The sequence below is a fragment of the Hypanus sabinus genome, chromosome 3 (assembly GCF_030144855.1).
Source record: "Hypanus sabinus isolate sHypSab1 chromosome 3, sHypSab1.hap1, whole genome shotgun sequence".
NCBI classification, from domain to species: domain Eukaryota; kingdom Metazoa; phylum Chordata; class Chondrichthyes; order Myliobatiformes; family Dasyatidae; genus Hypanus; species Hypanus sabinus.
Window position 1 is genome coordinate 20362750 of NC_082708.1, and position 16545 is coordinate 20379294.

At 38.3% G+C, this 16545-nt stretch overlaps 1 protein-coding gene across 1 annotated transcript in view; it reads right to left on the bottom strand.

Moving 5' to 3' along the window:
- Positions 1-16474, bottom strand: part of si:ch211-218d20.15 (uncharacterized) — a 20437-nt gene extending 3963 nt beyond the window's left edge. The window contains exons 1-7 of the mRNA XM_059963806.1: positions 16405-16474; positions 10403-10521; positions 9229-9289; positions 6931-6998; positions 6484-6586; positions 2155-2273; positions 696-841 (exon numbers count right to left, since the gene is read on the bottom strand). Of these exons, the coding sequence (XP_059819789.1) occupies positions 696-841; positions 2155-2273; positions 6484-6586; positions 6931-6998; positions 9229-9289; positions 10403-10521; positions 16405-16468 (680 nt within the window). The 5' untranslated portion in view covers positions 16469-16474. The remainder of the gene's footprint in view (positions 1-695; positions 842-2154; positions 2274-6483; positions 6587-6930; positions 6999-9228; positions 9290-10402; positions 10522-16404) is intronic.
- Between the last annotated feature and the right edge of the window lie 71 nt (positions 16475-16545).

Consider the following 16545-nt stretch of genomic DNA (forward strand, 5'->3'; position numbering starts at 1 on the left):
GCAATTTTAAATCCCTCTGTGCTATTATTTCGGAAGGCCTGTCCTGGGCCCAGCACTTACGTGCAATTACCAAGAAAGCACAGCAATGCCTCTACTTCCTTGGGAGTTTGCGCAGATTCAGCACGACATCTAAAACTTTTGACAAACTTTGTAGATGTGTTGTACCATATCACAGCCTGGTATGGAAACACCAATGCCCTTGAATGGAAAAGCAGCAAAAAGTAGAGGATACAGCCCAGTCCATCACAGGTAAAGCCCTCCCCACCATTGAGCACATCCATACGAAATGTTGTTGCAGGAAAACAGAACCCATCATCAGGGACCCCCCCCCCCCCCAACCACTACCCAGGTCATGCTCTCTTCTTGCTGCTGCCATTAGGAGCCTCAGGACCCACACCACCAGGTTAGGAACAGCTATTACCCCTCAACCATCAGGCTCTTGAAGCACAAGGGATAACTTCACTCAACTTCACTTGCCCCATTATTGAAATGTTCCCACAGTCAATGGACTCAACATTCAAGGGATCTACATCTCATGCTTTCAATATTCACTGCTTATTTATTTTATATTAAATTTTCTTTGAACTTTGAACATAGATTTTAAATTGTTTAGTGATTTCCAATGAATAATTTCCAAAGTGGATTGCAAACAAGCATCCTCCCCATATCTACTAGTCATTTCCAGTCATACTCACCAGTTTACATAATGGTATGGCAGGAGAGGCTCCTCTTCAGGACTCTCAACAACAGCCAATGCAGATTTTAAAGCCTTGAAATTAGCTTCGATGTCTCTTATTAGTACATCAAATGCATTATATCCACTGAAGTAATTCAAAACTTTCTAGAAGAAGAACATAAATATCCTCTGGAATAAGAAAAACTATATCATTGCCCCAGTGGGCAAGGCAATCATCGAGTCTATTTCTAATCCATAAGAATACAGTAACAAAGTTTAATGCCACCAAAACTGAGAATCTTGTTACTAAAATCCTACAAGCCTTCAATCACAATCAAATTTCTGGTGTATTTTACTGAAATAATGCCTTCTTTAATTTTAGTGAAATTTGTGAAGAAAGTGGAAAAACAGGAGGACACAGAAAGCATAATGATTTTTTCTAAATTTAAACATAACATAGTTTGAGAGAACCAATTAAATACAGTGGGAGGATTAATTTCCTTCCAATTCAACAATATAGATCTTCTAGCCATCAGAGTTAGAAATGCAATCATTCGACGGGCAGAAGAAGATAAATGCAGTGAGTCTAACATTGGTAAACCAAAAATTGCGGTAATAGGATGAGGTTGTAAATCAATATTCAAAACCGCAGAAATAATATCAAAAATATCTTTCCAATATTTTTCCAAAAACGAACAAGACCAAAACATATGAGTTAAAGACGCAATTACAGATTGACATCTATCACAAATAGGACTAATATGAGAGTAAAAGTGAGCTAATTTATCCTTGGACATATGGGCCCTATGTACGACCTTAAATTGTATTAATGAAGTGGTGTTTTTGAGAGTCTATTAAATTTGAAAAGTTATGGAGACCATTTATTCAACATTTTCATATGATGTAATATGACCCTGTTCCAAGTTCATTTGATTTCCCAGCTATTATCTTATGTATGTTGAGAGGACTGGAAGTGACGGCATTGATGAATATTTATTCTTGTGAGATATTATAAACAGCCCCCTTTTTTTTCTCTTTTTTTTTGCTTCTTTTTTCTTCTATATTAGTTATTAGATTAGATTAGCTAGTTTTGCACTATATATATATATATATATATATATATATATATATTTGTTTTTATTTTTTTTCTTTCTTTTTTCTGTTTTTTTTATATCATATATTATGAAATATTTAGACTTACCTGTTCATACATATATTGTATGGCTTATGTCTTGGTAAACTCATTTATATTGTAACTATTGTTTATGTTTTTTTTTCATATGTAATGGAATTTGTATGTTTGTAATTTCTTTATCAATATATCATTTGTATTCTGTCCATATTATTAACAATAATAAAAAGATTTAGAAAGAAAGAAAGAAAGCATAATGATTCCGATGCTCGGTAATACTTTACATCAAAAAAGCAATAGAACAATTTTTACAATACACTTTGAGGTAAATCAAGATAACACTCACATACAAGACTGAAAGTTGATGTGCTATGTACTTATGACTTCCCAGATGTTGAACATCATCTTCCAATTGTTGACTTAAAACCAAAAGTTGATTTAGTTTCCCAATATGGGAAAAATAATCTGTAATGAAAACAAACAGAACAACTTTAGTCTCCAGATTCAACATCCACGATTGGCACAATAACATCTTGCTTTCTGTAAGAACTAATAGCAAAGTAGGGAAAGTTATATCAGGAAGAACACATGGAAACATATACTAGTCATAAACTTAAAAATTAGCATTGTTGAAAAAAATTTTAATAAAACTTTGCTATAAATATGGACCAATAATTATCAAGATTACATTAAAATTAATGCAAGATCAAATGATCAGCTGTATTTGTCACATGTACATCAAAACATACAGTGAAGCACATTGTTTGCATCAACGAACAAAACATTTGCTGACAGCACCCACAGTGTCACCATGCTTCCGGCACCAGCATAAATTTACTAACAATTTACTAACCCTAACCTGTACATCTTTGCAATGTGGAAGGAAACTGGAGCACCCAGAGGAATCCAAGTGATCACGGGATGGGTGGGGGGGGGGGGGAACAAACAAACTCCTTGCAGGCAGTGGTGAGAATTGAACCTGGATTGCCAGTGCTGCAAAATTATTACTCTAACTGCTAAGCTATCATGCTGCCCCAAACTGTATAAAACAGCAAATGTTTTGCAAGCCTGCACATGCTGACAGAATAAACCCATTTAGGACTTCAAAGAATCAAAATTTATTTTCAATATGCAAATCTGACTGCTACATTCCACTTATTTGAAATCTAATACTACTTTCTCGATAAATCATCAGTGTACCATATACATAATTTAAACAATAAATGGAGACAAGCAAATACTTTGATATGTGAATTTAACTTTGAGAAACCTATTTCAAAATATTTTTGTCAGACTTTGGTAGGGTGGTGGAAGAAGACACAATAAGATACAAACAGCAATCAGGTTTAATACCTATAGACAAATGATTTTCCCATTTCTCATGTACCATTCCTTTCATGAAAACTACGCAATTAAACTGTTCCCAGACTTACGCCAGCATTATACCATGTTACTTAGATGTTTTTAAAGGTTAATATAACTTTCTTCTACCAATGCTATTTATCTGATACAACTTCCTCCAGTCAGAAATGGTGATTCTAGAATTCAAAGGAAGCAATTCCAATTAAATATATTTGGAAGTCTCGCAATTCCACAAAACAGATGGTTTCAATGTAATGCCATCAGTTTGCTGAAAGTCAGTTTCATTTTGTTAACAGCTGTTGTCATCTGAGGGGTAACTTGTCCATTACCCTTACCTCCTCTTGAAGGTAAAAGACTTTGAAATCCACCATTTGAAAAGCTTAACTGTCCTCCATTTTTTTAAATTTCCTAGAAAACCTAAGAAATGTCCATACTTGATATTCTTAAGGTTAAGAATATCGAGTATGGACAAGCATGAGCGCAAACCTCACACTACCAAGTTCAAAGGAAGATCCTTCTTTTAAAAAAAATGCAATTATTAGAAGATTTACACAAATTAAATGGGAAGAATCAGTTTATCTTAGTTATTAACTCACCTGAATTCAAAACCCCCATAGTTCTTCATGTATGTAACAAAAAGCCATCTTTGATGCAAAAGTTATAGAAAACCATGATGTTGAGTTTCAACACTAAATAAAAATTAAAATAAAGTAAACTATAGTTTAATGAAATTAAAAGTACTTTAAGCCTCTACTAAGGAATTAAAACTGAAAAAGAAACTGATAATAATTGCAGCACAGTATGTAAATAATGCATCATATATTATGGGTTTCCAACCACAAGCTTCTAAACAACTTATGCTGGGGCATAGGCCACTGACAGCAACTAGCCAGTCTTTCATGTTGTCCCCAGGTACAGCCCATCTTTGAAGTTCCTCCTCTCCCAGGAATGAGGTCTTTGGAGCTTCTGTTGGTGTTTCTGTAGGTCTGGGTGTTTATGAGATGGGATTGCTTACACAATGCCCAACCCTCCTCCTTTCAAAGCCAGCCTTGAGACCGTCCATGGTGGAGTTTAAACAGCTTATATTGCCACATTTTATGCCAACTACACAAGTTCTACATTGGTTTCTTTTAAATACCTGAATACCACTGTGACAAAGTGATATAACTAAATTTTTAAAAAAAACACTGCATTGCATCGTAGAAGACTGTTACAACTGTGTTATCTGAGAATAACAAAACTACATTATATTTGGTTTAAGTGCATGATAACCCCAGCAACGCTGATTATAGCAGCTGGTTTTAAAAAGATCAGGCAGCAAATAATTACTGTATTCTGCAAATAATATGAACAAGTTTGGCACTATTCTAGATGCTGTGATTCATGTTGTATTTTGTGATTCATTCAACTGCATTAAATGATAATGAAACCATCATTTCAAATCTATACAAGAATCTGAAACCTGCTCTGCCCCATTAGGATTGTAAGCCAGTCACTGAAGAATGCAACAGCATCATTAACACATTTGCAATACAAAGCTTTATACATTTTGGTGTCCAGAAATTTATCTTTATTAATTTGTTCATTTGTCATGAAGAACTCCAGGTGAAGCTATAGAGACACATTCTCTAGTCTTCATGTTTTTAAATCCCCTTTTTCCTTGAGAATACAAATTAGAAAATTGAAGCCATAAAAGCTCCCATTTATAAATATGTGTTGTTCATATTTACATTTGAAATGTTTTCATTATTAGTTTCTCTTATTTTGCCCTATTCCTCCCCCCTTTATTTTTATAATTTTCCTTATAATAGAAGTGTAAACTACTTTCTAAATGGAGAGAAAATTTTAAAAATCTGAGGTGTAAAAGGACTTGGGAGTCCTCATGCTGAAATTCCTAAAGGTTAATTTGCAGGAGATTCAGTGATGATGAAGGCAAATGTAATGTTAGCATTCATTCTGAGAGGACTAGAATATAAAAGCAAAGATGTGGCTTTATAAGGCACTAACGAGGCTTCACTTGCAGTACTGTGAGCAGCTTTGAGCCTCTTATCTAAGGAAAATTTGCTGACATTGGAGAGGTTTCAAATCACAAAAATGACTCTGTGACTGAAAGGATTATCATATAAGGAGCATCTGATAGCTCTGGGCTACACACTGGAATTCAGAAGAATGAGGGAGGATCTCATTGAAGCATATTGAACGTTGAAAGGCCTCGATGGAGTGGATATGGAGAGGATGTTTCCTATTGTGAGGGAGCCTAAGACCAGAAGACACAGCCTTAAAATAGAGGGATGACCATTTAGATCGGAGGTGAAAAGGAATTTCTTTAGCCAGAGAGTGATAAATATGTGGAATTCATTGCCACAGGCGGCTGTGGGAGACCAAATTATTGGGCATATTTAAGGCAGAGGTTGACAGATCCTTGATTAGTCAGGGCATGAAGAGATACAGGGAGAAAGCAGGAGATTGGGGCTGCGAGGGAAATGGATCAGCAATGATGAAAATGGTGGAGCAGACTCTATGGGCCAAATGGCCTAATTTTGTTCCTGTATCTTACGGTCTTACCCAGCAACCAATTTTATGTTTTCTTCTGGGATGTTTAGAATTTTGTTTCAGTTATTTATGAATTGAGCATGTCACTGGCTAGCAGGAAGATCATTCCCAATTCCCCTAGAGCAAATGTTGTTTAAAAAACTTTCTGAAATAAAGCAATAGACATCATCATTATTATTAACAGACTGACTGGAGGCTGATTTCCAATCAATCTGTCTATCCCCTTCCCTAAACATATTTAAAACAATGCAAAGAAAAGGATAAAAACATTTATGACAATGTTCCAACTTCAAATTTCCTATCAAAGTATGTATATGTTACTATATACTTCCTTGAGATTCATTTTCTTGCAGGCATTTACATAAAGAACTACAATAAAATTTATGAAAAACTATACATAAACAAAGACTAACAAACAACTAATGTACAAAAGACAAACTGTGCAAATAAAAATACTGAGAACATGAGTTATAAAGGGTACTTGAAAGTGAGTCTGTAGGTTGTAGAATCAGTTCAGAGTTGTGGTGAGTAAAGTTATCCAAAAAGATGTTATTGTGCTCCACTTCAAAGATGAAATTTTTCAAAGCACACCTTACTCTTTTCAATAATTATTCACTTGGTATACGGTGCACCTTTCTCTGCAGAATAAGTCAGAGATTCAACCCAAAAGATTGAAGCTGTATATTGGTATAGATATCCAGTTACACTTTTATTTGTTAGATGTACTTGAAAGCATTGCCACATGCGAAAGTATTCTTACCATCTGTAGTAGGCCGTTCCAGCATATCGACAGGTCTCCCATGGATCACATATATTTCAACACGGGGAAACAATGTGGACAATCCTTGAGAATCCAGGTAATCCTGTTAAAAGCAGTTTGCATTGCAGAGAGTCATATAGCTACACAACAATACCACAGGAAGTCACCATTTAGAAAACACTTGATAATTTAGAGTTCCTTGCTTTAGAATGGTAGAATTATTAATTTTTTTTAAAGTTTATATTTAAACAGCACCTTTACTGTAGAAAAATGCTTCAAACATTTCATGATCTTTCTGTTATCATTACTAGTGGATCAGGAATGTATTATGAGGTACTTGATTCTTAATGCATATATTTTTCAAGCAACTTAACAAATGTGTAGACTGGAACAATAATTTGCACCACTATAAAATTAAGAGTTTTATTAAATGTGAATACACATTACCTCCAACTGTGGAACAGGGTCTGGTAGATGCTCCAGAAAATGTTTAATTCTTTCAACATAATATATACCTGTATGAGAATTAAACAACTGTTAAATAAAGTTGCCTAATTCCAATTACTACTCCTTAATAATTATTTTCAAAACTCTTCACACAATTAAATGTCTTTTTGGGGCCATGACAGAATTCCAGCTCGTCTTATAAACTGTATGTTTTATTTGTCACTATTTTTGTATTAAGTATATTAAGATGATCACAACCTATTTCTCAGAACACATGAGCCATGGAAGATCATCCCAGATTAGCAATCTTGCAAATGGAACTCATGAATGGTTAGCATCTGAAGAGAAAAAATGAATGTCAAGAAAAAAACTCCATGAATCTAGAGGAATTTCTTGGTATAAATTTTCTGCTGCCAGGGAAATTAGATCGGTGTTCAGAGACAAGCATGTCTCTTGAAACTTTCAAAATGCAGGTTTTTGATAGAACTGATTAATGCAATTTAAATGAAGCAAGGTACGGGAATCTGACTTAGGTTATTTTTACCTTAGTTATGTTACTTTCCTAGTCCCCAAGAAACGTACTCAATCCATCTCATTGCCCCAAATCATAACCATTTACTGATACAACTCAAGCACACCTACAAACATAGTCGGTTAACACCAAAGCCTGTGATTCACAATCCTTCTAGGCTCCAATCTACAACCCAGATACCAGATGCCAAGTATTTCTTCCCTGTAAACCTCAGCCCTGGCCCTGCTCCTCAGACTGTCCATTAATTTCCACTTGCACAACAGAAAATGCATCAAAGCCCCAAGCCTTCAAGTATGTCTGAGTTGTTAGCTCACTGTATATAACAAATTAACACACTTTCATGAATGCTGAAGAATTCAAAGGTCAACTTTTGATGTGAATTTTTGCTATAGTCCAAAATTATTTCAAATAGCCAAAATCCACCAATGATACATAATCACAAAACATAGACATGACTTCATTTAGGCATCATAGGCTTTGCTTTGCTTTTTTAAATTCAACATTCTGACATGAAGCAGAACTTTATCTTGCACCTGTCCTCTATGACAGTTGCTCATCCACTTGTGACTTTTCCAAGGTAAGCAAAAGTCCTCAATAATGATTCTGCCTTACTTGGGTTATTTATTTAGAGATACAGCACAAAACAGGCCCTTCCAGCCTAATGAACCATACCACCTGACAACCCACCTATTTAACTCTAGCCTAATCACAGGACAATTTACAATGACCAACTAACCTACTAACTGTAACATCTTTGGACTGTGGGAGGAAACCAGAGCACCTGGAATAAACCCATGCGCTTCACAAGAAGGACAAACAACTTCTTACAGAAGGTATCGGAATTGAACTTTGAGGCCCCGAGCTGTAAGAGAGTCATTATTTAGTTCTGTAATGTCCACAGTTGTGTTATAGTTCAAGCAAATGATTACTTTCTAGGTCTTGGTTAACTCTGAAGTCAAATTAGTGAATTGGTTATACTTTGGATATAGAACACACCTGATTTTGATAGCCCAGCCTGTCACCCTTTATCTCTCACTCTTTTTGCAAACACATATTGCTCTCAGCTTGTGGATGACCAACCTGTACATCATCTACTTCAGAAAACTTCAGCCAGGACATCAAAGGGCATCTCAGTGTTGGAACCAACTACAACAGAAATCATATGGTCACTAGAGTATATTTTTGCCTAAAGATGTTATTATTGTAATAAAAATTGAAAAGGCAATTAGACTGAGAGTATAAAACATCAGAAAATACAGGGCTATAGGACATATCCAGCAAGAAAGGCTTTGCTCATGAAGAAGGAGAAACTCTGCCAATATCACAGATGGATGACTTAAGAGTAGAAATGGCCTCTTCTGATACAGGCAGAGCAAGCAAATTACCTGAAGTGATTGAATTCAGTATTGATTCCAGAAGACTGCAACACACCCAGAAGCATTTTTGCAACTATTTATTCTCCTTTGTTTGCATCCTCACTCTCTAACTTCCTCTATTAACCTACTGGCCATATGTTCCTCAGTATCTTATTCCCACAACAATCCTGGCTTCAACCTTTGTCCTATCCATCACTCCCCTACCTTCTCTACAAATTAAAACTATTTTGAATCTCTCACTTTCTGAGTCTTTGATTTGGGTTATCAACTCTGTTCATTTTTCCACAGACGCTGTATGATCTACTGAACATTAAAAGAATTTGCTGTTTTGCAGATTTCCAGCATTTGTCATTTTCTAATTTACATTTTTAAAATTATAACTATACCTACCTCTTGTATGAAAAGATTCTGATTCCACAGGGCTTTTATCTTCTCTTAGCTGTTCCTGTAACTAGATAACAAAAGATTTTTTTTTAATTCAGAGGGCTGTGCAAAACTTTAATAAATAAGAGAAGCCTGGAAATACTCAGCAGATCAGGCTGAATCCATGGAGGAGCAACAGAGCTAATGTTTCAGGACAGAGAACCTTCAGCAGAACTGAAAAGGAGATAATGGAAACTTGTAAAGCTACAGGGTGAGTGACAGGTGGTGAATATCATTGATAGGGTGAAAACAGGGTGTCTATTGTAGGCAGGCATCGATCCCAGGGAACCATGGGTTTGTGCCCCTGGTGGACTGTGTCCTCTCCAGGGCATAAGCCTGGGCGGGAACATTTGAAGAACCGGCTGTTGCTCATGCAGCGGGTTCCCCCTCTCCACATCACTGATGTAGTCCAAGGGAAGGGCAAGCACCGATACAGCTTGGCACCAGTGTCGTCACAGAGGTGGCCAGAGTGAAGTTCTGAACAACATCAAACTGCCTTAAGGAACCCTGCTCCAGATATCTTCCTCGGGGTTTACTCCCGAAGTCTTTCCCATTGGTGGGTATGGCCGCAAGGCAGCGGAGGTTTAAAATCAGAATTTTCCTTCTCCTAGGTGGGCCACTGTCCAAGGTTGACAGGCCCCACCTGCCCGAAGGGTGACTATGGGGATAATTTTTAAATAGGTTATTTGGCCATTGAGTAAATGAAAGCAGGTATAGTTATTTAATTATGAAGGCATAATTAAAAGACATTGACAGAAGAATGTGGGAGATTACTACTCATGAATTTACACCTGAATTTAAGCAAAAATAAATTATTTCTACCTTCATGTATTCAGAACTACAATATGGTGATGGCATGCTTATGGTGCAGGCTGCTGAAGTATAGTTTGCTAACTTTTGTTTATTAGTCATATAATTTAATTATAATGTAAAGAATGCCACATTCTTTTACTCGGTTCCTATAAAATGCACACTTCCTACAAATTCCCAAAAATCACACAGAAGTTAATGTACTTTCATTCTTAAACATGTTAAGTCTCATTTTAAATATTTTTGAAAGTTACTTTGTAGCTAATGTATTCTGGGTCAGTTATTGATTATCAACCATTGTTCACACTATATTAGCCCACACATTACTTACCTGATGCACCTCTGCCCGAATAAGAAGATCAAGCTGGAAGCAGAGTGACCAGATCTCCACAGCTATTTGCTCACTGCTTAGATGGGTAGGTTGAAGGGGCTTCTTAATATTAATATCCACTGAATATGGAACAAGCAAAAAGAGAATCATGTTAATTCATAGAATCATAGAGTTGCAGAGCACAGAAGTCACTTTTGGATGACCACATCTATGCCAACCTTTATTCCCCATCGACATAATCCTATTTGCCCATTAGGACCATATCCTTCTATGCCTTGCTATTTAATTGTTCTTAGTTATATTAACTTAACAGTTAAGACAATGAAGAGTGTGCCTAAGACCTTTGCAGAATACTGTAATAATTTTATGTGTTGCTGTGACGAGATCTGAAGGATTATTCTAAGGTGGACTGTTCCTTTAAAACAGAGAGAGAGAGAGAGAGAGAGGGAGTGAACAGCATGTGTGCTAATTCAGCAGCAGGACGACAGAGAAAGTCTGAGTTGCCTTGGAAACTGAAAGGCGGAGTTATATGATGGACAGCTTGCATTCAGCTCTTGGAGATATATGCAAGGTCAGTCGACTTTTTAATCAGACACACAAGACATACACAGGAGACACACGACGCCAGAGGCAAGGAGGACACTGGTGAGCTTTGTGTGCCCAGAACAACAGTGGGGTTTTTGCTCACAGTGTGGACAAAGGAGTGACCGGTGGGGAGCTATTGGTGTGTTTAACACTGGCCTGGGTTGATAGCTCACTGTGGAAGACCGGCATTCCACTTCCTGAGGCCACAAGTGGTGACTTTAGATAAGTTTCGGGAACAGGAGGACGACATGGAGGATCGGCATCGGCATTGGAAAACAAACCAACTCTCCATCTCTCTCCCTCTCCAACTCTACTCAAATCAAATTCCCGAACTGAACTGATTACTTACCATACCATCATAAGACTGTATCACCCAATCACCTAAGCTGGGGAAGCTTGGGAACCTTATTTACTCACCTATATATATGCATATACTCTTCTAACCTGTTTACCTTATCTTGTTTTATATTACTTTATTCACGAGGTTACTAATAAAATAGAGTTTATAACGGCAGACTCAGACTCCAGGTGTGTCCATTTCTGCTGGTTCTTTTTAACCTGTTATGGTGTACATAACAGTTGCACTGTACTACTGCTGGAAAAAAGTAACAAATTTCATGACATATGTGAGTGATAATAAACCTGATACTGATGTGGGTCTCTATTGTGGACTGAGAGTGGGAAGGGGACAGGGAGAGGGGAATCATGATTGGGAAAAGGGGAAGGGAGAGAGGAAGGAGCGGGAAGCACCAGAGAGACATTATGTAATGATCAATAAACCAGTTGTTTGAAATCAAATGCCCTTGCCTGTTATCTCAGGGCTGGATGTGGCTGCACCCTTGCCACCATTCCCCCATCCCAGTACTCCTCTGCTTCTTATCCCACAACCTTACCATCCCAACATTCTTTGCTCCCACCAGATTTACGAACTAGCTCTCCACTCCACATTGACAAATACAGTACTGTGCTAAATACGTCTTGGGCAGCCTAGCTATATATATGTGCCTAAGACTTTTGCACAGTACTGTAGGTGCAGACTTTTTATAAAAAGTGGAAATAAAAAGAACTGTAGATGCACAAAAAATGCTGGAAAAAGTCAACAGCTCAGGCAGTTTCTGGACTGCCCATCAAAAAGTTGACTGCTTCTCTTTCCATAGATGCTGCCTGAACTCCAGAGTTTTTCCAGCATTTTTTTGTTTATGTACCACACAAAATAGAATGGGGCAGCTCAGTCATGAAGTAACTAAACTAGCATAGTAAAGACCAATATCCAGAAGGATGGGAATTGTACTGTGGCAGTTGGAGACTTTCAAGTACTAAGTACATCAGGAAGATTCCATGAAACCATTGGAGCCAAATTAGGCCATTTGGCCCATCTGCTCTACCATTTAATCAAGTCTGATCCATTTCCCTCTCAGCTCCAACCTCCTGCCTTCTTCCTTCATGCCCTGACTAATCAAGAACCTATCAACCTTTGCCTTAAATATAGCCAATGACTTGGTCTCCCTAGCTGTCTGTGGCAACACCACACTCAGACTTATAACCCCCTAGCTAAAGAAATTCCTCCTCACCTTTGTTCTAAATGGATGTCACTCTATTTTGAGGCTGTGCCCTCTAGTCGCAAACTCCTTCACCAAAGCAAACATCCTCTTCTTGTCCACTCTATCTCAGCCTTTCAATAGTTTTCAATGAGATCCCCATTCATTCTTCTACATTCCTGCAAATACAGGCCTAGAGCCTTCAATTGCTGCTCATATAATAACTCTTTCATTTCCAGAATCATTCTTGTGAACCTCCTCTGAACCTTCTCCAATGTCAGCACATCCTTTCTTAAATAACGGATCCAAAACTGCTCACAATACTCCAAGTGAGGCCTCACCAGTGCTTTATACAGACTCAGCATTATGTTACAAACAACAGAAAATGTGAAAATCCGGCTGAGGGGTCTTGGCCTGAAACGTTGACTGTACTCTATTCCATAGATGCTGCCTGGTCTGCTGAGTTGCTCCAGTATTTTGTGTGTGTTGCTCAGCATTATATCCTTGCTTTTATATTCTAGTCCTCTTGAAATGAATGTTAACATTGCATTCACCTTCCTCACAAACAATTCAACCTGCAAATAAACCTTCAGGGAATCCAGTACAAGGGCTCCCATGTCTGTTTGCATCTCAGTTTTTTGTACTTTCTCTCCATTTAGAAAATATTCTGTAGCCAGCTGATCGTGTAGTGATGTCAGCACTGGGCTTTGAAACAAATGGTCCAAAGCTGGAATCTGGCCAGCTCCTTGCACGTTTTCCATCCATGCTGGGTTGAGCGTTGAGCTAGTAACTCAGCCTCGTAAAGAGTCAAATGCTATGGAAATGGCAGAATGCCACCCATTGAGGCACAATGTGCAAAAAGGGAAAAAATAGTCTATGCTTTTATTCCATCTACCAAGGTGCATGACCAGATACTTCTTGACACTGTATTCCATTTGCAACCTCTTTGCCTGTTCTCCAAATCTAAGTCTTTCTGCTGCCCCTCTCCTTCCTCAATACTACCTTCCCCTCCACCTATATTCATTTCATCCACAAACGTGGACACAAAGCCAACTCCATCATCCAAATCGATGATGTACAGTACAACGTGACGATGGCCTATTTTGTCCTGTGCTTCCAAGTATCCTGAAACCACATCCTTAACTGAGGTCAGACTAAATGGCCTATCCTTTCTTCTGCCTCCCTCCCTTCTTGAAGAGTGGAATGCCATTTGCAACTTGTCAGTCCTCCGGAACCATGCTGGAATCCATTGATTCTTGAAAGCCCATAACTAATGTCTCCAGTAATGACTTCAGGTACCTCTTTCAGAACCCTGGGGTGTACACCATTTGGTCCAGGTGGCTTATCTACCTTCAAACCTTTCAGTTTCCCAAGCACCATCTTCCTAGTAATCGCAACTTCACTCACTTCTGCATTCTGACACTCTTGAACTTCTGGCATACTACTAGTACCTTCCACAGTGAAGACTAATGCAATATACTTATTCTGTTCCTCCGACATTTCCTTGTCCTGCATCACCATCTTTCCGGTGTCATTTTCCAGCAGACAAACATCTACTCTCACCTCGCATTTACTCTTTATATATCTGAAAAAACATTCGGTATCAATTTGGTATTATTGGCTAGCCCACCTTCATATTTCATCTTTTCCCTCCTTATGGCTTTTTAGTTGCCTTCTGTTGGTTTTTAAAAATTTCCCAATCTTCTCTCTTCCCAATAATTTTTGCTCTTTTTTTATGCCCTCTCTTTTGCATCTATGTTGGCTTTGGCTTCCTTTGTCAGCCATGGTTGCATCATCTTGCCTTTCAAATACTTCCTCGTCTTTGAGATTTATCTATCCTGCAACCTCCAAATTTCTCCCAGAAACTACAGCTGTTGCTGCTCTGCCATCATCCACTGTAGTATTGATATATCTGACTTAAGCTTCTCCCTCTCAAATTGCAGGATGAATTCTATCATATTATGATCATTGTTTCCAGGAAGTTCCTGTATCTTAAGCTCCCTAATCACATCTGGTTCATTACATAACACCCAATCTAGAATTGCTGATCCCCTAGTGGGCTCATCCACAATCTGCTCCAAAAGGCCATCTGGGAGACATTCAATAAATTTTCTCCCTTGGGATCCAGCATCAACTGATTTTCCCAATCTATCTGCATATTGAAATCCCCCTTGATTAATGTAACATTGTCTTTTTGACATGCTTTTTCTATCTATTTCTGTACCACATCCTGGCTACTGTTTGGAGGTCTTTAAATAACTTCCATCAGAGTTTCCTTACTCTTTCAGTTTGTTAACTTTGCCCACAAGGATTCTACATCCTCTTTCTAAAGATTTGATTTCTTTTTTTTTACCAGCAGAGCTACTCTCCTCCTCTGCCTACCTGCCTGTCCTTTCAATAGATTGGGTATCCTCATATGTTAAGCTTCCAACTACAATCATATTTCAGTTATGACTTTGTGATACCCACAACATCATACTTCCCAATCACTAACAGCACTACAAGATAATCTACCTTTTTTTTTGGCTATACATTCAAATATAATACCTTCAGTCCTGTATTTGTCACCCTTTTCAATTTTGGCCTCCTTTTATAGTGCAATCCATCCCACTGACTGCAAATTTGCCCTATCATCTGCCTGTCCCTCCTGACAGTCTCACTGTACATTATCTCTGCTTGTAAACCAACATCCCTATCACTCCGGTCTCCCCCCACCACCACAAAATTAGTTTACTTTATCAAAAAATATCAAACCTGAAGCTACAGAATTGTCATAAAAATTATCTGGTTATCATTTCTCTTTAGTATAGGAGTCTGAGGGAAGACACGTGCTAAAAAATTATAAAATTACGAAAAGCATAGATAGGGTAGGCAGAATATTTTTTCCCAGGATAGCAATGTCAAATACTAGAGAGTATAGAGAGAGGAAGAGATTAAAGGGGATGTATGAGGCAGTTTTGTTTTAAACAGATTGATAAGATGATTGGAACAAGATGCTAGTAGTGGCAATGGCAGCAGAAGCAATAATGGTGTTCAAGAAGCTTTTAGATAGGCATATGAATATGTGAAGAATGTAGGGATGTCAATCATGTGCTGTAAGAATGAATTAATTTATTTTGGCATAATTCTCAGCTCAGATGTTGTGAGTCTTGTTCGTGTGCTGTATTTTTCCATGTTCTATGTTCACTCCTACCCTTTGGACAAAGCTATCTGACTGCTTAACTTTACACGGCCGCAGCCCATAAATTTGATTAATTCTTCATTGTTTAGTCATTTTAGGGAATTAGGGGTGGACAATAAATTATCAGCAATATCTATACTCCACGCATGAATAAATATATATACACTTGGATCCTGTAGTGGTATTGTCATTGCCTTGAACTACATTTTGGCGGAAGAACGGTTCGAGAAAAAAAAAACATAGATATGGTTGAATTATGGTATAGACTCGATGGGCCGCATGACTCGATTCTACTCCTATATGTTATGGTTCTCAACATCTGCCTGGGAAGGAAAAAAACAGGCCGCAGTTTAACCTCTCACCCAACCACGGTTCCCATTCATCTAAGTCCCTTTAACATGCCGAAAGCCTGACAGCAGCTTCACTCCTAAAACTTGACTCAAGGAGAAACTAAGGTAAGTGCTCAGTCAAGGACACGGTTTGAGGGGCGCCCAAAAAGAGGGGGAGATGGGGTTAGGTGGGAGCGAAGGGATCTAAATGGAAAGGGTGATGGAGGGAGTTCCAGGGCTCCGGACCCCGGCACGGCGATCACACGACTTTGTGATTAATTTACACATCAGGTGACTCCCCATTCAAGGATGCCTCGATCGAAAGCCCCTGGTGCTAGTTAAATGTGTGCCAGTGTTTCCCGACCCTACCTCGGAAGCGGCGCTGGTAACAACAGGGCTCCCGCAGCGGCTCCGTCCGACCCACGGCTGCCATCGTTACCAGGACAACAGCCGACAGCAGCCCGGAGCGCAATCAGCGCCGTACCGGCTCGATGGGTCAGCACAGGGTCA